The sequence below is a fragment of the Python bivittatus genome, unplaced genomic scaffold, assembly GCF_059951505.1.
Source record: "Python bivittatus isolate LINGU-HERP-01145 unplaced genomic scaffold, Pbiv_v1 ctg000020_np1212, whole genome shotgun sequence".
Lineage (NCBI taxonomy): Eukaryota > Metazoa > Chordata > Lepidosauria > Squamata > Pythonidae > Python > Python bivittatus.
In genome coordinates this window covers 49,830,831-49,853,776 of record NW_028277030.1, presented here as the reverse complement: position 1 = coordinate 49,853,776, position 22,946 = coordinate 49,830,831, and the positions used below count along the sequence as shown (strand labels likewise).

General features: G+C 39.2%; 1 protein-coding gene across 1 annotated transcript in view; it reads left to right on the top strand.

The window, feature by feature from the left end:
* MDN1 (midasin AAA ATPase 1) overlaps positions 1–19,680 on the top strand; it is a 128,022-nt gene extending 108,342 nt beyond the window's left edge. Inside the window, exons 89-102 of the mRNA XM_007421800.3 lie at positions 2,136–2,413; positions 2,647–2,811; positions 3,682–3,783; positions 4,732–4,933; positions 5,755–5,928; positions 6,167–6,321; positions 8,047–8,127; positions 8,688–8,806; positions 10,149–10,323; positions 11,568–11,641; positions 11,741–11,855; positions 14,669–14,732; positions 15,349–15,491; positions 18,850–19,680. Coding sequence (XP_007421862.2) covers positions 2,136–2,413; positions 2,647–2,811; positions 3,682–3,783; positions 4,732–4,933; positions 5,755–5,928; positions 6,167–6,321; positions 8,047–8,127; positions 8,688–8,806; positions 10,149–10,323; positions 11,568–11,641; positions 11,741–11,855; positions 14,669–14,732; positions 15,349–15,491; positions 18,850–19,038 — 2,036 coding nt within the window. The 3' untranslated portion in view covers positions 19,039–19,680. The remainder of the gene's footprint in view (positions 1–2,135; positions 2,414–2,646; positions 2,812–3,681; positions 3,784–4,731; positions 4,934–5,754; positions 5,929–6,166; positions 6,322–8,046; positions 8,128–8,687; positions 8,807–10,148; positions 10,324–11,567; positions 11,642–11,740; positions 11,856–14,668; positions 14,733–15,348; positions 15,492–18,849) is intronic.
* The last annotated feature ends 3,266 nt before the right edge of the window (positions 19,681–22,946 follow it).

Sequence of the window (22,946 nt, the reverse complement as noted above, 5' to 3'; positions counted from 1 at the left end):
TGAGAGACAAAATGAGAAAAAAAATCCAGAAAATCACATTGTCTGATTTTTAAAGAATTTATTTGCAAATCATGGTGGAAAATAAGTATTTGGTCACCTACAAACAAGCAAGATGTCTGGCTCTCACAGACCTGTAACTACTTCTTTAAGAGGCTCCTCTGTCCTCCACTCGTTACCTGTAGTAATGGCACCTGTTTGACCTTGTTATCAGTATAAAAGACACCTGTCCACAACCTCAAACAGTCACACTCTAAACTCCATTATGGCCAAGACCAAAGAGCTGTTGAAGGACACCAGAAACAAAATTGTAGACCTGCACCAGGCTGGGAAGACTGAATCTGCAATAGGCAAGCAGCTTGGTGTGAAGAAATCAACTGTGGGAGCAATCATTAGAAAATGGAAGACATACAAGACCACTGATAATCTCCCTTGATCTGGGGCTCCATGCAAGATCTCACCCCGTGGGGTCAAAATGATCACAAGAACGGTGAGCAAAAATCCCAGAACCACATGGGGGGACCTAGTGAATGACCTGCAGAGAGCTGGGACCAAAGTAACAAAGGCTATCATCAGTAACACACTACGCTGCCAGGGACTCAAATCCTGCAGTGCCAGATGTGTCCCCCTGCTTAAGCCAGTACATGTCTGGGCCCGTCTGAAGTTTGCTAGAGAGCATTTGGATGATCCAGAAGAGGATTGGGAGAATGTCATATGGTCAGATGAAACCAAAGTAGAACGTTTTGGTCTAAATTCAACTCGTTGTGTTTGGAGGAGAGACAATGCTGAGTTGCATCCAAAGAACACCATACCTACTGTGAAGCATGGGGGTGGAAACATCATGCTTTGGGGCTGTTTTTCTGCAAAGGGACCAGGATGACTGATCTGTGTAAAGGAAAGAATGAATGGGGCCATGTATCATGAGATTTTGAGTGAACACCTCCTTCCATCAGCAAGGGCATTGAGGATGAAACGTGGCTGGGTCTTTCAGCATGACAATGATCCCAAAAACACTGCCCGGGCAACGAAGGAGTGGCTTCGTAAGAAGCATTTCAAGGTCCTGGAGTGGCCTAGCCAGTCTCCAGATCTCAACCCCACGGAAAACCTTTGGAGGGAGTTGAAAGTCTGTGTTGCCCAGCGACAGCCCCAAAACATCACTGCTCTAGAGGAGATCTGCCTGGAGGAATGGGCCAAAATACCAGCAACAGTGTGTGAAAACCTTGTGAAGACTTACAGAAAATGTTTGACCTCTGTCATTGCCAACAAAGGATATATAACAAAGTATTGAGATGAACTTTTGATACTGACCAAATACTTATTTTCCACCATGATTTGCAAATAAATTCTTTAAAAATCAGACAATGTGATTTTCTGGATTTTTTTTCTCATTTTGTCTCTCATAGTTGAGGTATACCTATGATGAAAATTACAGGCCTCTCTCATCTTTTTAAGTGGGAGAACTTGCACAATTGGTGGCTGACTAAATACTTTTTTGCCCCACTGTAGGTTAATACTATTTTCTTTGTAATTTAAAGACTTGATTCAAAATATGTATTTACAGCTTAAAGATGAACATTGAGGGAATGAGTGGAAAAGGCATAAGTTAGCTACGTGCTGTTTTTCAGGTACTTCAGAGAGGGTATGGGTATGCATGCCATATTTGTCAGTGGCTCCTTAAAGCAGCTGTGTTTTTCCTTAGGTCCATATGGAAGCTGCGTGATTCCAGGAAAATACATGTTTGGGTTAAGGAGGTGTCTACGTTGTGTCCAGTTTTTGGCCCTACTGATGCTCCCTTAACACAAATGTGTATTTCCTGGGATTGTGCAGCTACCCTGTAGGTCCAAGAAAAGAGACAGGTTCTTTAAGGAGGAACTGATAGGTATCCTGTGTACCCCCATGCCCAGTCCAAAGCTTTGTATCCAAAGCATATCCTTGCTCTGCACTTTATTAAGTTCCCTGATCCTTGATCCCTTATGTCCAGGAATTGTACCTGGGCAGCCTTTGTCTTTTCAGGTGTTCGTCCCGGAAATAACAGTGCATGTATGGACTTTAGGAGTCTTAGTATATTCTCCTGTGCATTCCACTCAACTGAGCATTTGTATGTTTTTTAAAGTATATTTTGTCTCTTTTTGCACTAGGAGAAAATCCTTTTGAGATTGAAGAGAAGGGCATAGATGTAGATGCAAAAGAAGCAGAAGAAAAGAATCCTGCAGATATGGGTGAAGATAGACAGGATTCTGAGCAAGTTGAAAAAGAGTCTTCTGAAGATAAAAGTGAAGAAGATAAAATGGAAGAAGAAAGAACAGAGAATTCTGATGCAAATACAGGCGAAGAAGAGGAATCTACAGCAGAAGAGCAAAAAGCCGAAGAGAGAGAACAGAACATTTCTACTACTGATCAGGGCCTTTGTCCTCAGGTTTCATGTATTTTTATTAACAGAAGTTTATATGAAGAATATATATGTTGAGAGAGAGAGCGCGCGAGCGCGAGCTTGAGAGCTTCAGGCTAAAATTCCAGTAAATGGTGATACTGTGGTTTCTCTAATTTCTCCTGCAACAAACAGAGCTTAGTCCAAAACTGATTCAGATATGTATATCAGCTTCTAATATTTTGCCAAGCTAATGCTGACTCGTTTTTTTATTGCTTTAGAAAAGTGATGAGGCTGTTGATGATACTAATAATGAGGAACAGTTACCTGAGGCTGTTGAAAGAATGGAACACGAGGCATATGGAGAGGCAGGAGAAGAGAATCTGCAGAGTGATACAGCTGTTGAGCTGGCTGGAACTGCTTCTGAGAAGGATCAGGCAAAAGAGGTGAAATGCAGCATCTTTATAAGGAGTTGCGCTGGTACCGGAGGAGATCCAGCTTCAAATCTGCCCTCAGCCATGGGAGCTCACTGGGTGCCTTTGGATCACAGTCTCTCACCCCAACATATCTCACAGCCTGTAACTCTAACCCTTACTTAGATTGCAGCAGAGGGAGAAATTTGCAGCCTCTCTAGCAGCCAATTCATTATGTCTCTGATTTGTTTTATATCCTAGTAGCTTGTTATAGGAGTAATAGCTTTAAGAACTGGTGGCTGACCCACATTCAGAACATTTTCTCTTGTTGACTTTGATTTAGAGTTTGGTGAATCTGTTCATATTCTTCACTAGGTCTCAAAACACTGAAAATAAGGCAGATGGTGGTACCAGCATCCATTTCTTGTAAAGAGGGAAAACATAAATATTTCCCAATATTTCCACTTTAACTGGAAATAAAAACATTTTTAAGAGTGACAGAATGTATTACAGCTGCTATACACAGTGCTCTTTAAACTGTATTGACTTTTCCCTTCAGTTATGTTCTCGAATCACTAAATTAAGTTCTCCAGTAAGGCTAAGAGGGCCAAGGGTCCATAAATTCATGTCAAATCATGCTTATGTTTGCCAGAAACAATGGACTATACCTGTTTTTTATTACTTTATACTTCACCAGGGATATTTTCCCTGTCTTACGATCCAGGCTTCGCTAATTACGCATTTCATGAACGTTTGGTGCAGCACTGGAATTAGCAGATGGGTTTGTTTACAGAACCACAACCTAACGTACTTCTGTATTCCAAAAATACTGTAGTTGTCGGCTTTAATATGCCTGTGATGTGTTTTAGCAAACAAAATCTTACTTTGCATGTCTTATTTCAGGAGCACGGGAGTGGAACTGCTGATGCAGATCAGCCAGAAGGACATGAATCTGAATTAATGGCACAACTGGCTTCTCAGAAACAAAGCAGAAAAAATACCCAGGTGTCTTATTCTTTTAAAAATTTGTAAGATACTCTTTTAAAATTTGAGGGTCCCAGACTAAGGATCTTTGAAGACTATGTTTAATGGAAAGGCAAGGAAAAACTAAACGTATGGGACTGAAACTTAATTATTCCCTGGCTCTCATGCTGCTTGAATGTTTTAGGATACTTTTGAGCTCAAAAGAGTATCAGAATATGCTGATATATATTTGAAGAGAAAATAAATCTGGAAGTGATACAGAATTAAACCCAAACTTTTGTACAGTGTTTATTAAAAATAGGTTAATGCAGAAGCAGGATCGAATGAACATGTATGAAAGTGATATGGACACTGTGATTCCTCACAGATCAGTCTCTTACTGTTGATTCTGGCACTATTTCTTCCTCTTATAGCCATTTAGAGTTGGAATTTTAAATGGTGTTTGGTCTTGGACTGTAAATAAAATAAAATAAAATTTAGATATGAATTCTATATTAATCTTCATACACAGACATTTCTCAGCCTAAAAATACTTTGGGTAAGAGGAAAAGAAAACCTTCTGCTTGAACTAGCGAGCCAATGATAGAGTAAACCAGAATTTGGGGAACATCTGGTTTTGGTCTAGTCGCCCCTCATTTAACAAAGGTGATTGGCAGGTATCCCATTTGGAGCCCAGCAAGCAAGATTAGGCTGCAGGCCAGATTTTTCTGACCTCTGTCACTGTGCCAGTGGCCCTCTAGTACAAGCAAAACTCAAAAATAAACAGAATTGATATTTTAAGGCAGGGGTAGGCAATGTGAGGCTCCAGATCCATGCACAGCGTCGTGCATCTCTATAAGCCTTTTCTCTTATTAAAAGGAACAGGATGTTTGCCTTTGAATTCTCTTTCCGAATTTGTAATTCTAAATAGGAATTTGGTTTTGCTTCACCTCCCTGAAAATTACCTGGCTGTCCTCTCCTGTGTTTCAGAGTTTTAAGAGAAAGCCGGGACAAGCTGACAATGAGCGCACGACAGGAGATCAGAGCCAACATGTTCACAAGCGACTGAGAACTGTAGAGTCTAGCCAGGAAGCAGAGCAAAGACCAGTTCAGCCAGAACAACAACTGGGTGAAGCTGACGCTTTTGAGCACATTAAACAAGGCAGTGAATCCTATGATGCCCAGACCTATGGTATGGCAGCATGCACAAGATATCAGAGGGAATAATAATGTTAAGCTCTTTGCACCATTATAGTTTGAAAAACAGATTTTTTTTCTTTGTTCACTAACAGATATGTGATGACTGGATGTTGAAAGCTTTTTACGTTCATTTACACTAGAGGTTTATTTTGAGAAATGTATTCTTCATTCTTTCTCTACAGTATAGCCTACCATGCTCTAAAGCCATGCTATACAGCCTAAGACCGTGGGGCTGCATGAAGCCTTCCTAAGCCTTGGGTGTGGCCCCCAGAAACCCCAAATGTTGTTACCAAATAGTAATTGCTAACGTGCCAGAAGGGAAAAAGTATTAAATACGTTACTGGAGAATAATTTTTAATTCTAGTTTTACTATTATTAGGTGAATAAACCATTTTAGTATTCTTTGCAATGTGAAGTGATATAAAATACTTTTGTAAATAAAATAGCGATGATAACTAAATTAATCCTGCTTAGCTTTAAATGTAGATTAAATAAAATCCTTTCAGGGGGATGTCCTCCTCCACTGACTACCTTTTGGAGTACATCCCCTCCTATTGCCTCTTAAAAGTCAAGTGCAGCCCTCAGCCTAGAAAAACTTCTGCATCCCAGTGTACACGTTTGTGCAAATTTAAATCCCATTGAACTCAAGAGACTTAATACTGACTAACAGTGTATAGGGCTGTGCTGTGTCTTACACTCAACCACTAGCCATATTTTATTTGTGCACGTCATCAGTTAGAGAACCTCTTGTAAGATTTTTTTTTTTTTAATGTGGTTGAAGAGAAAACAGTATTTTACTGGTTTATGTTCCAGACGTAGCTAGTGAAGAACAACAAAAACCAATTTTGCCTGTTAATGAAGACAATGAAGAAACAGTTTCTGAAGATCTGACTATGGAAACAGAAGACCACACTGCTGAGGATCTGAGAGATTTAGAGGCAGAAAGATTGAATCCAGAAGTAAAAGTGTCTGGGGCTTCCAAATCTGGTAAGTCATCAACTTACTGCCTTGAGAATTAGTGTTTTTTTAAAGAAATAACTTCCTGCATGTTTGTGGAAATAGAACAGAAATATTGTTAATAAAATAAGTTAATACTAATGAATAATAATTTGTTGATTTTATCTAAGACACTGCTATGGTTTATGTATTAAGTGAGCCAAAGTAAAGTATAGGAATGGATATGGATGTCTGCAGTAATTAGCAAGCATGTATAATTCAATCCTAGGACCTGAGGAGATAGAGGCAGACAGCCAGGTTCCCAATTCTGAAGATGCTGAAGAAAGTGAAGCAAACACATTACTGTCAGAAGCAAAGCCGGACCGAAACAAGCACTCTACTATACATACCGCTCATCAGTTTTTGAAGGATCCCAATGTACAGGTAGAAAACAGCTTGCATTTTTAAACCAAAATGATCTGCTAACTGATTTAAGTAGATGAATCTTAATGTGATCACAGTGTGGCTGTAGTTGCAGGCTATTGCAGATTATAGCCTCAGGTGATGTAGAATCAAAAGACAGGACTCAAATTTGGGAAGGACTTTCACATGCCGATAGTTGGAACTGAGATGGGGAGATAAAACTGTGGAGTTGGGAAAGACAGATTATTAATGTTACTACTTTACATTGTTAGAGTCAGTACATAGAGAGTCAGATATATCTGCATGAAATTGGCATAAAATTGCTTTGCTTTCATTACTATTATACCTGTAAAAAAAAAATAAAAGTATAGATTGGCTCTTTAGACCTCATGGTTTTAAAAATATATGTAAAGTCATGATGTTAGCTTTGATGGTGCAAATTATTTATTTGGAGAATTGGGAAACCAGAATTCAAGGTCCTTACAATTCTCTGCAGATTTTGATGATCTACATAGGGGAGGTAATAAATATAATGTATACTATTGTATTAATTTATTAATATATGTTTGTTTATTTACAAAAGTACAGTGCCTGTACTAATCTAATTTATAAGCTGCTCTTACCCAAGGATTCCAGAAAAGATTTTTTAAAAATCAGTGTGTTAAATTACTAAATTATGAAGCACCAGAACATTAAAACCCAACTAAAATCCCAAATATTTAAAGAAAGCAGTAGTCAGTTCATCAGAGAGTTCCAAAACTTAGGCAAGGAAATGTAAAACTGAAGAGTTGACAATGCCTGAAGGTGAGGAATTCTATATTGAAACGACTGGAATAGAGAGACCTAGAGCTGGAAAATTTCAGCATTCTTATCAAGACTCAGTTTCAGTTTCATTAGCCCTCATCCAGCCTATAGCTGCCTCCAGATACTGGTGCAGTCCCCTAACTATCTCACCTGATTCAAGTGGATGATAGAGAAAGAAGGCTGAATATAATCAGTTGTGCTGATGGTACTTTCTCCAAATCTGCAGATGACTTCCTCAGTTGATTTCCTGTACATGTTAAAAAGCATGGGGACCAGTTAGAAGTCTAAGCCATTTCACTACAGAAAGGAACTGAGCTAGTAGATCACTGTGGAACAAACTTCTAATTATTCTGTGAGGATAGATGGTAGACAGTAACAAATATCAAAGAAATTTTAAAGTTGCTGAAACGTTTCCTACAAATGTAGATTTGAAAAAGGACGGTAGGTAATGTGCAAAAAAAATGTCATTCTAGAAAGTTGCATTACTCTTTTATATCATGGTGTTCCAGGGACGATCTAGCACTTTTCTAGAAGTTAAACTGGCTATTCTAGCTTGGACTACTGATTTCCAAGAGAACCTGTCTTCCAGTTCAGAGGATTAGCTTTCAGAAAATTGCTGGAGTACCCTCAGAATTGTAAGAATGGCATGGTCTGGAGGAGAAATGGAACATTTTAGATTTCTCTAGAGCAGGGTTCCTCAATCTCAGCAACTTTAAGATGGGTGGACTTCAACTCCCAGAATTCCCCAAGTCCACCCATCTTAAAGTTGCTGAGGGTGAGGAACCCTGCTCTAGAGCATCCCATTCCTGGAACCAAAGTTTTTGCACATCCCTACAGAATAGAATAAAAGTAATGTTACCCTTCGAAGGAGTATTTATACATCACACTAAAACTAATCTGTTCATATTGTTGGATTCTGATTTTGATTTGTTATATTTTAAGCACATTTTTAAAAACCCTGAAGAGCTGAGGCAAGAACTAGAGAAGCAGCTTGAAGTCTGGAAGATTAGAAATCCTTTAGAGGTTGGTGACGTATTTAATTAAGGATATTCTTTTACATTTATTTATTTTTATGAGATGGGTAATTACACCTTGTTAAATATTATTGTTTAATCATCCCAAAGTGATGGTGGTGTTGATCCTGATAATCTTCTGTAGTATGTAACTGGCATTTTATAATCATAAAATTGTATAGCAAACCACTTACTTTATATTAAATAAGTATAAAATGATACATTTGAAAGCCCGTGGGAGAATTACTAAATCATTGACATCAAGGTATTAAGAAATTATGTACCCTTAACTAAGTTTTTTATTAAAGACATTTCTGGATTATTTTTTTTTTTTTTAATATATCTTGGAATCCTGAAGTATGGCTCCACCTAGTATTTTTAATACATCATCACTGGGAAAAAAATACTTAGATAATTTTTATAGACACAGTCGATGTGTATTCCACATTACTGCTAAAGCACTGTGCAGACAGCAAAAGAAGTAGCTATTTTCTAAACAATCTGGTTTCCCTCTTACTGTTTAACTAATGGGTTTTATGGGGGTTTTGTCTTGCACCTTGAATTCTATAGGAGGATGCAGCAGCTGAAGAGATGTGGCAGAGATACCTTCTACTCACTGAACCTCTTTCACAGCAGCTCTGCGAGCAACTCCGACTCCTCCTGGAACCAATTCAGGCAGCCAAGCTGAAGTAAGTAGAACAAAAAACAGGAACCAGCTAAACAGTTGAGTTCACAGAAGAATTCATAGGACACTAAAATCAATGGCATTTTTTTCCAAATGTAGACTACAGCTATTCCTTGTTTAGCAATTGCCTCGACTGTTTGCAAATATGGTAATAAATGGTAATAAAAAAATGATTTTTCAACAAATGTGCCCATTTATGACAACAAAAGTCTTCATTATGAAACTGATTAAAGTCCGGTCAGTTTCAGCCAGCAGTGCTAGCTAGCCTGAGGGTTCTAATCAACTAATTAAGGTCCAAGAGCTGAGCTTGTAAACTTGCAGTTAAAAGCAGCTCAGGAAGAGATAGCTTGTTTAAGCAATCTCTCCACCCTGCAAGAGAACAAAAAAAGGAAAAAAAACAGGTCAGGCACAGGCCGCTATTAAAAAAAAAACTTTATCTGAATGAGATGGCAGCAACCAGTGATCTTTGCAGCTTCTCCCTCTCTCTCTCTCTCTCTGTCATGTGGTTCGCTTAGCGACCGTGTCGCTTATCAACCATTTCTCCAGAACCAGTTACAGTCACTAAATGAGGACTATCTGTATTCATTATGTAGGTATATTAAAATATCATTAATTAGATTAAAATATTGAGTTCAACAGTCATATACCTCTATTTAATGCTATCATCACTTTTCCCAGTGTGTTAATTCTTAATGATTTACTTCATTTATATACTGCTATTCTCCATATTTTGCGGATGATTCAAGAGTCTTTGATTTCTTCTGCTACAACAGACCAAATTCTATTTGATTGGAAACATGATTGTGCTTGGAGTTTGCACACATGCAACAAGACACTACAATTTGACAATACAATCAGAATGAATATTCCTGAATACTTCGTCTTTTATTTTTTATTGAAAAAGTTTTTAGCCCTTATGACAGTAAAGATATGCTTTCAAATCTGCAAGCAATGTGCCAGAGAGATGGCTAAATAAATACTTTCGGAGCCTAAGAGCAGAGATTTAATATCCCTGACACATTCCATGATGAATAAAACCAGAATAAAATATCTATAATAAGCAATGTCCCATTGGCTCAGCTGGCAGAATTAATACAGATTGCAGAATTCATTGAGATTGCCAGAATGCAGAAGTAATACATAGTATATACACATAAGTATATACACATATACACAAGTATATACACATAAGCTCAAATCTAGAAATCTAGCAATTTTCTTCTAGGAATCTTCAGCCAATATTTCTGATAATTAAATCTCTGCTGAGTTGTGCAAAACTCATATTCTGCCTAATTATTTTCATAAAATGTTATAGTGTTAATATTTTGAATTTTCTCAATTACTAGAGGTGATTATAGAACAGGAAAAAGATTGAACATGCGCAAAGTAATTCCATATATTGCAAGCCAGTTCCGAAAAGATAAAATCTGGTTACGAAGGACCAAACCCAGCAAACGGCAGTACCAGATTTGCTTGGCCCTCGATGACTCAGCCAGCATGATAGACAATCACTCTAAACAGGTAAAACAAAAATCATGAATAAGCAGCATTGTGAAATTACAGGGCTGAATTCATTAATATATTTTCTGTGTTTCATGCTGTTCAGTGTACAGGTAGTCCTTGAGTTACAACCATTTGTTCAGTGATCATCCGAAGTTACGGCAGTGCTGAACAAATAATAGTTACACCTGGTCCCCAAAGTTATGGTCATTGCAGGGGCACTTCAACTCCCCCCACCCACCCATCTCCCTCCCACACCTCTGCCCTTTTGGCTGGCCCTGCTGCCCCTGCACTCGCTGTCTCTGCCATCCTTGCCACCCTGCACTCACTGGCTCTGCCATCCCTGCTGGCTTCCAAAACTTCACAAGAAGGCCATACATGATTTGGATAAGGGGCGGGCACAGCCTCAGCAAGGAGACCTGGTTGCCCAGGAGCTGCCTCGCAAAGGGCCAGGTAGGATGCGCCTCATTATCAGCAGCAGGAAAAAGCTGGCAAAGGTCAGCTGGGAGTGGTAGGGCCAGTAAGTGCAGGGGTGGCAAGGCCAGCAGGGGCAGCAGAGGTAGCAGAGTGCAAGGCAGCCAAAAGGACAGAGATATGAGGGAGATAGGCAGGTGGGGAAGTTGAAAAGGAGGCAGTCCCTTACATTACCAAGGCTCGGGACTGGAAGGGACCAAGCCAGAAGTGGCTTGGATCAGCGTGGGTCCTCAATTAACAACTGGTGGGATTTGGTTAATGACAGCAACTGGGACTGCCAGGATTGCCATCGCTAAGCGATGCAGTCGCGTGACATCGCGCTTTATGACTGCATTGCTTAGTGATGGAAATTCCGGTCCCAGTTGCTGTCATAATTCGAGGACTATCTGTTGCTCATTCTGACAGCTCTTGTGCATTTGCCACCTAGGGTTTCCCAAATGCCAGTTCCCATATAGAGCTAGCAGCAGGGTTTAAACATCTCATTGCACTTTAGTGGATGTGCAAACGTCTTTGCTTTTGCCTCAATGATTATTTAGTACTTGAGATATTTATGCGAGTAGGAGATTTAAAGAAAGTGTCATTGCTGCAATTTTCTAATTCCTTACAGGGTTTGCATGAGAGTATCTGGCATCACTGGCTTTAAGAAAAGGTTTCATCAGTGAGAAACATTTTTAGAGTTATGCAGTTTAAATGTTAATTCCGTGCCAGGTTGTTCATATTAAAATGCACTAATAATACATATTACTGCCACTACTCAGTGAATTCCAACTGTATCAACTTGTTTTCTATAGCTCGCATATGAATCCTTAGCAGTGATTGGGAATGCTTTGACCCTTCTAGAAGTGGGACAAATTGCTATATGTAGGTAAGAACACCTTAAACCTTTACTGACTTCTGGTAGTGAAAATTAACATAATTCTTGCGCAGGACACAATTTTAAAAAGTGTGTTTCATTTTATTTTAGTTTTGGAGAGACAGTTCAACTGTTACATCCATTCCATGAACAATTCAATGACCGATCAGGAGCAAGAGTTCTACAACTCTGCAAATTTGAACAAAAGAAGACTAAGATAGCTCAGGTATCTCCAGCATTTTAAAAGTTCTTGAGGCCATGTTGTCAATTGCCTTATATTTGGCTGGGTGGTAGAGACAAATCTGGGATCCCTCCCCAAGCTGTTAGAATTGCTTCTGGGCTGGTGGTGGAGATTCCCTGCCTGTCGGACCTTGGGGATTTCAATCTGCCTGCCTGGAAGCTGGTTTCGATAAGGCTCAGGAGTTCATGTCCTCCATGGCAACCATGGACTTGTCTCAAGTAATACTGGGTCCAAATCATAATGGCGGTAATACCTTGGATCTTGTTTTTCTCTCTGACCAGCTAGTTGATGTTCTGGAGAGAGGGGATTTCCATCATCATGGTCAGATTATCCCCTGATCCGTTCACTTTTAAGAGCCATCTGTGACCTCCATAGGGTGGTGGGGCTCATTGGGATGATCTGCCCCAGACATCTAATGGATCCAGTTGGTTTCCAATGGGAGCGTGGGAAGTTTCCCAGCTCTCTGGCAGGCAGTTCTGTCCACTGTTTGGTATGTACCCGGCATCAGGAAGTGTGCTGGGTGCTGAACAGCATTGCCCCCGAGTGGAGCCTTCTTACAGGTGGCTGATCCTACTTGGTGCCTTGCTTTTCTATGACCATCTGGAAATGAAGCACCTGAAACAATGCTTGAAGCATCATTGGAGCAAGAGAAGAAGTGACAGATATGTGCCCCTGTTCAGGCCTTCATTATGGCAATAAGGGAGGCAGAGTGTGTTTACTTCTCGTCACTTATTGCTTCATTGGACTCTTGTCTAGTGGCCTTAATTAGGATGACCAATTCCCTGCTGGCTGTGGGAAGGGCAACAGGATGATCTCTTGCTGTGACTGATTTCCGGGTCACTCAGACTCAGCCTATGCCCAGATGCTGCTCATAGATGAACTGCCTTTTATTACTGTGCATGTGGCTAGGTTTTATGCAGCAGCATGGAAGACCCGCCAGATGGGCCAGGTTCCTGCTACACAGATGTACTCTGTGTAATTTTAGATATTATCAGTTCTTTGTAATTTTACATATTATCACATTTCACATAAATTTTAGATACCATCACACTTTTGTAATTTTATATGTTATCACACTTCATATAATTTTAGATACTACTTTATAACCTAGACTTAGATTGCTCCTTTTGGACTTCAGTCACAGATTATAGTCAGGTTGCTTTGTAAATGTATTTTAATTTTCTCTTAAGTTTAATTACTGTCTCTTTAAGATAGATTTAGAAGTACTCATAGAGCACTCATGGACGTATTGCTTGTACTGGTGTAAGACTGTAATTGGCTGGCTGGCTGGCTGTGACTGATTTGCATAGCTTTTCAGTGATAAATTTGCTCAGATTTGCTGAACCCTTGACTCTGTGTGGGCAGAATCCTTAGTGGTGGCTGAGGCTCCTTTTGGTCTTTCACTTCCAAGGAGGTGGATAGGTTGCTATCTAGATTGTCATCTGCCACCTGCCTTTTAGGCCCCGGCAGTTCCAGCTGCTGCAAGGAGTGGGCAGTGAGGTGAGCACCTGGATCTGGGAGATTGTTGACACCTCTTTACAGGAGAGGTAAAGGAGTCTCTGGTGTGCCCTCTTTTGAAGAGGTTATCCCTGGATCCAGGGATCTTGAACTACTACTGTCTTCTCTCCAACCTTCCCTTAGTAGGAAGGATTGTTGAGACAGTTGTGGTGGACCAACTTCTCCCACCCTAGTTAAATGGATTATCTGGACCCTTTTTAGCCAGGGTTCAGGCCCAGAGATGGGACAGAGATGATATTGATTGCTCTCCTTGATGACCTGTGTTGGGAGTTGGATAGATGTAGTGCACTCCTCCTTGTCCTTTTGGACCTCTTTGATACCATCTACCATATCTTACTGGATTGCCTATGATGGTTGAGGATTGGATTGCAATGGTTCTGCATCAAGCATCAAGGTGGGCCACTTCCCTGTGCTGAAAGTGTCCATGGAAGCATTTTCTGTATACGTCCATCTGTATCAGGACCTTTGAAGGCCCTCGAAGCAGCTACTTCAGCTCGCTCATTACAAGCCTCCAGTAAGTACTGGGCGTCTTTTTGCTTCACAGAGCAGCATCAGAGAGGCATTTCAGTTGACACCACCCTTTGAAGCATTGCATGGCTTTGTTCAAATTTGCCCTTGAACATTTTGAATGTCCTTTTGTGACAGCTCTTGTTCTAGATTGAAAATTACTATTTTTGTTGTGATATTATGGCGGCTGCTAAACTAAGCTCTTTTATTTCTGTAGCTTTCCTATAGGGTGTTACAGATGTATGCAGAGCCCCATGGAAATTTGATCCTTGCAGACACCCATGTCACAAGGCTGGTCTATAATGTGTAATGGAATAAAGTACGGAGACCAGTTTGTACCATCTCAGACTATGGGAGTAGATGCATTATTTTAATTGTGTTTCCATAGAAGCCATTTTCCACTCTAAAACAGTAGAGTGGACTGTTCTCTATCAGGATTCTTCACGCACTGCTGTACTCATAAACTGAGCCATTGTCAAAACATCTGTTGACTTCTCAGCAACAAAATGACTGAAAGAACTCTAACAAAATGGAACTAAGAGTATTGCCTAGTTTATACTGAGGAAAATAATTATTTACTTTGTTCTATCAGGAAACCTTCTCGGAATGAAACAATGCTTATTGTTCTGCTTTTGATTGAATTTGGAAAAATATAGTCTTAAAGGTCTGTAGTTCAAAATAGGACATACCCATTCTTTGTCACAGAATCAGCATGACTGTTTCGGGGTGGAGGTTGTCGTTTCACAATATTTTCTTCTCTTGTTCTTCTACAGTTTTTAGAATCAACAATAAATATGTTTGCTGCAGCACAGCATTTGTCTCCAAACATCAATCCAGGTACGTCTTGACTCCTTTTTTTATAATCATTGATGCAACACAGTAGCATACCTTAAGTGTAAGCTGTCCGAGTCATTCTCAAGTCAGGCGGCCTCTAAATTTAATAAATAAATAAAATCTTCTGCATTGACTATAAGAAGCATTGTTGTCTATGAGAACATTGCTGATTGAATAATAAAAGTGTGCAAGGTATTTAAGGTCACATCTGAAAGCTGAATGGTCCTCTTTGCACTTTACATTGAAACAGTGTTGGAATGGGCCACTCAAAGATATTTGAACTTTAAAATATTTTACACAATGTTATTCAATAGCAGTTCTTAATAAGTAATGTAAAGGAGCAATATTTGAATTCTTGGTTCCCCAATTCGTTATTACTAGACAGATTGGGCTCTCTTCTATCATGTACAGAATATTCACCAATATTAATTATGTTTTACTTCTTTAAGGAAATAATGTTTAGATTCCATTCAGTTTATCCTATATGGAAAACAACTTTTTTGGAACTTTTTCATTTTGTAAAATACTAAGCAGTACAGAGCCTCTGTAAATTCTTGGAATATCTCATTTTCTTTGTATTTCTTTTTTTTTTAACAACTGAAAATATGTCTCTTACTAGAAACTGCTCAGTTACTCCTAATAGTATCAGATGGAAGAGGTCTTTTCCTTGAGGGCAAGGAACGTGTCAACGCAGCTGTTCAATCTGTACAGAATGCAAATATCTTTATTATTTTTGTAATACTGGACAACCCTAATTCACGGGTAAGTTAACAATGCATTTGTACTACTTGTAACTGTTAGAAAAGGCATGTTATACATAATTAAAAGTTAATAATATTGGATAAGTTGTTTACCGAATTTCCTTTCAAATGGTAGCAGTAAAAAATGTCCAGATTTTATATTATTAAAAGCAACAATAAGGAAATGTATTGTTGAGCTTGTCAAATGTTAAAAATTTTTCCAGTGACATAAATGCAGATTGCCCTTTCTGCAGAATAGCTCTTTATAGCCATGTCTAATTTCTCTTTTTCTGCCAGACTTATGAATTGATTCTTTAGGTTGATTTTGCTACAGACACTGGGTTCTGGAATCTGCAAAGGTCCACAACCAGTCTGTATTTCAGTTCTGCTTGTTCCTGTCTAATACAAGAACTTACAAGACAAATTTAATTCAGTGTTTTGTAAAGGTACGTGAAGGATTGTGGAGTCCTTGGGGTTCTCTGAGCTTGGTTCTTTTCTTGCAAACGTTTCATTACCTGGCTAGGTAACCTCTTCAGTACTAGAATGGGATGGGGTTTGCTCTCTGTTTATATACTGTGGCATGCCCTGCCAGTGTTGGTGGGAGTGGGGGCTGAACCACAGTTGTTATGGATAAATCACAATACCTGCAAAAAGCCAAAAAGTTATTAGAGGACAAGAAACCTACATCCCAGTCAACACCAACCCAATACAGAAACTAGACAACCTAATCAAGAGAACCCTTAACAACCTAACCAAGAAAGGCCAGATCACAAAGGAAGAACAGTGGCGGATGAAAAGCAGTGGACCCATCCTCCCACACTTCTATGGATAACCAAAAATACACAAGCCTGACATACCGCTCCGACCAATTGTATTTTTACCAGGGACTCCAACATACAACATAACAAAAGAACTGACAAAAAAGCTTGGACATCTCAGAGAGAAGAGTGAGTATTCTATCAACTCCTCACTACAGTGCCTCCAGAAAATCAAAGATGTACACATAGATGAAGATAATTATAGTCTCATTTGATGTCACAGCACTCTTTATGTCCATAAACCCAGAACTAGTGAAGGAATCCATATCAGCAGTACTACACAACACACCCGACCTAACCAAATACCCGCAAATCGAAATACCCAGAATCATGGACCTCATCAACCTTAGTCTCACTACCTGTTTTCAGTTTGATGGACAAATATACCAACAAATCAGAGGCACACCCATGGGATCACCACTGTCAGGACTCATAGCAGAGATTGTAATGCAGCACCCAGAAGCTATAGCACTTCCACACAAACAACCTAAAATATGGATCCGGTATGTAGATGACACCTTTGTTATAATAAAAAAGGAACAACTAGAGAAGACACATGAAACCATCAACAACATCTTCAAAGGAATAAAATTCACCAGAGAGGAAGAAAACAACAACACACTACCCTTCCTGGATATCCTCATCAGCAGAGGAAACAACAGTAAATTAGAAACCCAAGTTTATCGGAAGACAACCCACATTAATCAAGTACTCCATTACCAAAGTAACAACACAACCTCCCACAAGAGGAGCTGTGTAAGGACATTATTCAAGCGAGCACAAACGCAGTGCAGCAACCCAGAACAGCAGAAAAAGGAAAGAGACCACCTATTCAACATCTTCCAACAAAATGGATATCCACGCAACCTTATCAAAAAGTGCCTGACCGCTCAACCTACTACAACACAACCAACACAAGCTATGAAAAGGATCACACTGCCATACATCGGAAGCATCTCAGAAACCACCAACAGACTATCGCAACCACATGGCATCTCCATAGCACACAAACCAACTAAAGCCCTCCAAAACATCTTAAGTAAACCAAAAGACCCATTAGCACAAGAAGAAAAAACAGGAGTCATCTACAACATACAGTGTAAGGACTGTAACAAACACTATGTAGGACAGACAGGCAGAAGGCTGGCAGAGCGCATCCATGAACACCAACTAGCAGTTAGAAGACATGATGAAAACTCCTTAATCTTACAACACATGGACAGACTTAACCATAGCTTTAACTGGGAAACTGTCAGCATTTTAGACCAAGCTAAATCCAAAAATGCAAGGGAATTCTTGGAAGCTTGATATTCAAACAAGGCAGCAATCAACAGACACATAGAGATAAACAGCATCTACACACTATTCAAAAGAGACAATAGAAAAGAAAACAAAAGACCAGAACATCTCCTCACCAGCCATCATCACCCAGATAAGCAGAGGTCACCACCAGGCACACAATCAAGCAGTGAACAATATCCTAATCAAGGAACTACCAGAGGAACAAAACAAAACCTTCACCCCCACCAACACTGGCAGGGCATGCCACAGTATATAAACAGAGAGTAAACCCCATCCCATTCTAGCATTGAAGATGTTACCTAGCTGGGTAATGAAATGTTTGCAAGAAAAGAACCAAGCTCAGAGAACCCCAAGGACTCCACAGTTCAACCCTGAGCTACACATATTCGTCTTGATTGATACATGAAGGATTATTTTTTAAAAACTCTATAAAACAAAAAGAACCTGGAAAACCATTTATTAATTATCTTGTTATGCGTATCTCATTTACTGTTTGTTATTATCTTCTTATAATTCCTTGTTTAGAATTTTCTCATTTATAAACCAAAACAATTGACTTTGCCTGTTAGTGGAATAAATACACCCTCTCCTCATTTTGCAACCATGTTCTGTCTAGCTACTTGGTAGTTAAACAAAATGGTCACTAAGCAAACACGTGACAGAGAGAGTGAGAAGATCAATAGTTGCTGCAGTCCCATTCAGATAAAATTCTCTCATGTAGTGTCCTGTGCCTGATCCTTTCCCCCCCCCCCCCATTTTTTGCCCCCACACAGGGTGGAAAAACTGTTAAACTATCTCTTCCTGAGCTGCTTCCCTAAAAAGTGCTAAGGGCAAGTTAACAAGTTCAGCTTTGTGACCTTAATTAGTTGATTAGACCCTCAGGCCAGCTGCCCTGCTGCCTGAAACTGACCACACGTTAATCAGTTTCACACTGAAGGCTTTTGTTGTCAGGTGCATGAAATGTGGTTGTACATGCACACATTGGTCAGAAAATGAATTTTTTATTACTGTTTATTACTGTGGTATTTGAAAATGGTTGTTGAGGTGGTCGCTAAACAAGGAGTGGCTGTAAGTTAAAAGAAAAGCTTTTGGGGGTGTGATTATCAAGGAGAGAAATATCTATTTTTTTCTGTTGTCCTATTTTCATTTAATTTAACACAAGTGTGTGTGTCTGGAAGTGAATATTACTTGATTGTAAGAAAAGAAAGTCTAAATCTGTAATCCAGTATTTACTTGTCAATTTGCTGTTTTAATTCACAGGATTCAATCTTGGACATTAAAGTACCTGTATTCACATGCCCTGGAGAATTGCCAGAAATAAGGTCATACATGGAAGAATTTCCCTTTCCTTTCTACATAATTCTCAGAGACGTGAATGCCCTCCCAGAGACGCTCAGTGATGCACTTAGGCAATGGTTTGAATTGGTGACTGCTTCAGACAGTTTGTAGAGTGCGCCAAGCCTGAAAAATTCATCAAGGCGTGCAAGCTAATGTTCGAGGGGACCCGAAATCAGAGACTTCAAACTTGCATTTTCCCTTGTCAGTGCAGGAGAATATGCAACCCATGATGAGCTTAGATTTCTTCCCTAATTTCCTTGCCAGTATCTGGAAACAGTGAAAAACCATATATTTCTTTTTCTGTTATACTTTGAGTAATTTATTCTAAGGTTTATTTGGTATCCTTGTTATCATTAGGAAATAGGCAGTTCCTAAGGTTCTGTTTGTTGAGTAGTAAGAAGCAAGTTTTGCTTCTGAAAGAGGAGGTTGAACTGTTGAACCATAATAAAAATAGTTTGCTTTTTAAGTCACCTGGGTGAGTGGACCCTCTGTTGAGGGGGCGGGGAGGTTGAATTTTACACAGCCAAAAAAATAATCTCCTTGAATACTTGAAATTGTTCATTATTACTGAACAGTTGCTGGTTGTCTGATAATGCAAGAATATTTTTGTTACATTAAAGACTGCATTATCATTTTACACTGTGACATTTGCCTTCTGTCCAAGGCAAATACTAAGACACATTTGCAAAGGACTTTTTCTCCCCAACCTTTTTCATTGCAAAAGCTATGCATTATTTGTGATTACTAATAAAGACATTCTGTTGTTTGTAACCGTGGTGTCCTTTGTTTGAAGGAAGTAGTCAGATCTGAAATAATCTAAATACAGATTATTCAAGTTTGAGAACTAAAATAAATTCTGACATTGTGTATTGCCAAGCACTGGCCAGGTGCAAGACAAGTGGATCCAGAGACAGTGAACACACCAGCAGGTGAGGAGATTTTAAGCTTTATTGTTAACTCTAGCAAACAGATTTAAACAGAAATATAAGAATATAAGATACAAAATTAGCAGACAGAATTAAACAAACACAAAAGCACAGTATAAAAGCGTAACGTACCAAGCAAGATGATAAAAACTCTTCCCCTACTGTCGGGGGCTACATAAGGTGACAGCGGAGAGAACCCAAGATGGCTTAGGTAACACAGCTCCTGGTACCAAGGCGTGTGTCCACACTCCAAGATTCAAGGGGCAATACCAGGGTCTTTATCAAAGTCTGGCACTGGAACCTCATGACTCTGTTTCCATGGCATCAAGGCTGTGGGACCCAAGCTTGACTAGATGTTGCACCTGCTCATCATGTGAACCAAGAGCCTGGGAACTGTATAGATAAGCTAGTGCTTAATCTAAACAATCCTGAGAGTTTTCTCCTTCCCTTCCCCACTTCTAAGTAAAAGTGAAAAACAAGCCAGCTAAACATTACTATGACTCAGAGTAAACTTTCTTAACGTGTACAGAAGTCAAAATATGTCACCTAAATTCCTTGAAATAACAATGGTCTTCTGCATTGCTACTAGACATTGTCTCGAACTTGTCCATTCTTGTATGCGAACCAAAGATTTATGTCATTATTGCTGCACTATTTCATGGGGTCCAGATATGGCTGATACTGCTGATGCAGGGAAAGTTAGCAATTGGACAGGAAGGATTATAAGTGGAATTTGGAGGAAATGCTATTCCTTGTACAGATGCAATAATCACAGATTACAAGGGAGCGTATATCCAATATTTGGAAAGCAGCACCTGTCTGATATCTTCCTGAACATATACCTCCCCAGGCCAGTATTGAACTAAAAGACAAACCATACTGCATGCATTAGAACCTAACATTGCAAAGTATTTACAATTTACGTACTGCAGAATTTAAAGTACCCTATCTTAAACTGTAATTTCATGAAACTGCAAGCATTTTAAACTCCTGTCCTCAACCAAAGGTTTCTTAAATTACTTAATATGAAGTTACTTAAAACAGCTTTGGAATAAACAGATTTATGTAAGATTAAACCTTGATAATTGGGATCCATATAGTAAATCAAATCATGAAGACTGGAAGATATGTTTACCATCATATTTTTTAAACTCACAAAGATGTTCTATAAAGTAAAAGAACTGCATTATTTTACTGGTTAAGTTACTCTTAATATTTTTTGCTAGAAAATTATATTCTGTAAATCTTGGGAATTCCTTGCTAAGGATGAGTCTATTCTGGTCATATAAAGTTCCAAATTTGGAGAATATACAGGATGTGATATGTGAAGGTATTGTGATTTTTACTAACTTAGGGTAAAATAGCTGCCAAGATAAAGCAGAGGTACCACAAAAGCCTTAGGCTTAACGGAGGAATAGGTTGCTTTTACCATCCATTTGATAAAATAAAACTTCACAGCACCAGAAAAGCAGAGTTTATTTCTTGGTCTCTCCCTTTGAATGGATTAAAAGAAAAAAACCTATAACCACCTCATTTAAAAACTGAGCCACATCTAGTTTTTTATTTCTATTTTATTAAAATGTATTTAAATAGAACAAAGAAAAATTATACTGTAGGAAAAATAAAAACCATCACAAAATGTATACATATGGCTTAACCTATATAGGTATACAGTTATGCTCATACGTTTATATACCCCTTACAGAATTTATAAGATGTGGACTCATGATCAGACAAAACCCTTTTTAAAATTTGTAATGTCATTCAAATTAAATCATTAGACATCACAGAATAGCACAATCATTAAACCATAGCAATAAAGGAAATAATAAAACGGTCCTGTTCAAAAGTTGCATACCCTTAGTTCTTAATATCATGTATTGCCCCCTTTAGCATCAATGATGGCTTGCAGGCTTTTGTGATAGTTGTGAATGAGGGAAGCCCTTTACTTTCTCATATGGTAAAGCTGCCTGTTCTTCTTGGCAAAAAGCCTCCAGGCCCTGTATCTCCTTTTGTTGTCTAGCATGAGCTGCATGTTTGACATCGCCCCAAAGTGGCTCAATGATGCTGAGGTCAGGAGACTGCGATGACCGCTGCAGAACCTTCACTTTGTTCTGCTGCAGGCACTGAAGGGTCGACTTGGCCTTGCGTTTCGGATCATTGTCACGGAAAGTCCAAGTGTGCCCCATGCACAGCTTCTGGGCTGAGCAATGCAAATTTTCCTCCAATAATTTCTGATAATACGCTGCATTCATCTTTCCATCAATTCTGACTAAATTTCCTGTGCTGCTGTAGCTCACCCCCCCCCTCCCCAAAAAACAGCAGAGATCCACCTCCATGCTTCACAGTAGGGATTGTGTGCTTCTCTTCACAGGCCTTGTTGACTCCTCTCTAAACACAGCATTTATGGTTGTGACCATAAAGTTCAATTTTGGTCTCATTGATCCAAATGGTTTTGTTCCAGAAGTTCTGAGGCTGCTCTAGCTGCTGTTTGGCAGATTGTAAGTGGGCTGTTTTGTGGTGTTGGGGCAGCAGCGGCTTTTTTCTGGCAACTCTACCATGCAGTTCGTTTTTGTTCAAGTATATCCTTATTGTGCATGCTGAAACAGCCACACCACTTGGTTTCAGAAAAGCTTGTATTTCAGCAAAAGTGGCTTGTGGGTTTTTCTTTGCATCCCACCAAATTTTCCTGGCAGTTTTGTGTGACGTCTTCCTTGGTCTACCTGACCATGGCTTGGTATTAACAGAAGCCCTGATTTTCCACTTCTTGATCAGAGTTTGAACAGTACTGATTGACAGTTTCAGATACTTGGGTATCTTTTTATATCCTTTTCCTGATTTATAAAGTTGAACTACTTTTGTTCACAGATCCTTTGATGGTTCTTTTGCCTTCCCCAGGTTTCAATAACTACTAAAGTCAGTGCAGGATTTCTCAAGAGCTAAGAAACTAATTCACTATTTATACACAGACACTAATTACAATCAAAAAAGGCACAGGTGTGGATACATAGCCTTCATTGCCATCTCAATAGTGTGTGTCCACTTTATACTATATTATCAGCCCAAACATTCAAGGGTATGCAAACTTTTGAA